Source organism: Tamandua tetradactyla, chromosome 8 (assembly GCF_023851605.1).
Source record: "Tamandua tetradactyla isolate mTamTet1 chromosome 8, mTamTet1.pri, whole genome shotgun sequence".
Lineage (NCBI taxonomy): Eukaryota > Metazoa > Chordata > Mammalia > Pilosa > Myrmecophagidae > Tamandua > Tamandua tetradactyla.
This window is the reverse complement of record NC_135334.1, coordinates 70,487,038-70,488,683: the sequence shown is the minus strand read 5'-3', so window position 1 is coordinate 70,488,683 and position 1,646 is coordinate 70,487,038. Positions and strand designations below refer to the sequence as shown.

Sequence of the window (1,646 nt, the reverse complement as noted above, 5' to 3'; positions counted from 1 at the left end):
ATTCCCAATAACACTCATCTGCAGGTTATTTTCTTCACATATTAATCATCCATGTATTTATGTTCTCTTTCTGGGCTCCCTATTCTGTTTCGTGAGTCTATATGTCTATCTATATCTTAATAACTTACCTCTCTGGGTTTTCACCTTTATTACCATTTTGGTGGTAGTATATTAAAAATTCTCTTTGGTATTTTTAAGCAGAAACTTTTATATTTTATCTGACATTGTTTTAGTCCTTTCCACAGAAGGATTGATTTAATTATTTAGCCTATCATTAAAGGAAATGGAAGTGTCAGTGGTACATTTTTGGCTGTGCTGTAAGTCATGCTTTTCTTAAATAACTTTTTTGATGGTCTTCTCTGTTCTTAGAGCACTGGTGAGCTGGGAGCTGAGTTAACTGCATCTAAGGATATAGGGTCCTGGAATGCTGTGGGTCCTGGGGACATGCCATTTTGGTGATGGCTGCCTTGACATCCTTGTTCTTTAGGGTGTATATGAGGGGGTTGAGAACAGGTGTGAGAATGGTGAACACCACGTTGCCCATGATGTGAAAGTCGAGGGGCAGGTCAGCCCTGTAGGCCACATAGGCTACGGCAATGGATGAGTAGTAGGTGCTGACCACCAGGAGGTGAGAGCTGCAGGTGGAGAAGGCTTTTGAGCGGCCTTCTCGGGAGCTGATGCAAAGTACCGAGGCCAGGATGTTGGCATAGGAGAGAAGCACAAGAAGAAGGGGCAGGAAGGACACCACCATGGCGATGCAGAAGCCCATGATAGTCTGGGGAGTGGTGTCAGAGCAGGAGGCTTGGACCACAGCCAGGTGATCACAGAAGCAGTTGTATATATGAACTGTGCTGTGAAATGCCATTTGAGAGGTCTGTACCACTGCTGGGATGGGCAGGAGGAGGGCGGTGAGCCAGGCACTGGCTGCTAGGGCAGCATTGGTCTGGGGGGTCATATGGACAGAGTAGTGCAGTGGGCGGCAGATAGCCACATAGCGGTCATAGGCCATGACCATCAGGATGAAGGCTTCAGAGCAGGAAAAGCTATGAAAGAGGTACATCTGCAAGAAGCAGGCAGGGAAGCTGAGGAAGTGGTCCCTGAGTAGGAGTAGGGACAGCATCTTGGGGACAGTGGATGTGGTGAAAAGAATATCCAGGACTGAGAGGTTGATCAGGAAAAAGTACATGGGCTTGTGGAGGCGGGAGTCTGCCACCACAGCCACCAGGACCAAGGCGTTACCCACCAGAACAAGGACATAGAAGAGCAGAAAGAGAAAGAAGACAGGGAGGAAGAGGAACGGCTGTAGGGAGGGGATGCCCACCAGATAAAAGATGGGTGAAGAGCCTTCGGATGTTGCATTACATGCTGTGGCCTCCATGGTGGGACGGTGCTAGATGCCACGGTGGCAGGAAGCCACAGCATCTGGAAACCAGAACAACCAGGAGTTTGGAATGAGAATTCTGTACAGCTTACTATACAACTAATACGACCCAAATCATTTACAGCCAAGGCTAGAGGACTGATAGTGGTATCCCTTATTGACATTTCCTTCTTAAGCCCCAATTCTACCAAATACTTAAAGCGTAGAACAACATGCAAGGCTGTGAGAAGATAAATGATGTACTCAAACCTCCTACCTTATTGGA

The 1,646-nt window shown here is 47.3% G+C and overlaps 1 protein-coding gene across 1 annotated transcript; it reads right to left on the bottom strand.

Annotated features, from left to right (window-relative positions):
• Window positions 1-403: 403 nt before the first annotated feature.
• On the bottom strand, window positions 404-1,378 carry LOC143645126 (olfactory receptor 2AT4-like). The gene has a single exon (XM_077114718.1). The coding sequence runs from the start codon at window positions 1,376-1,378 to the stop codon at window positions 404-406; it is 975 nt and encodes a 324-aa protein (XP_076970833.1).
• Window positions 1,379-1,646: the final 268 nt, after the last annotated feature.

Coding starts and splice junctions, on each gene's coding strand:
- LOC143645126 (XM_077114718.1), bottom strand. CDS start 1,378: ATGGAGGCCACAGCATGTAATGCAACATCCGAAGGCTCTTCACCCATC.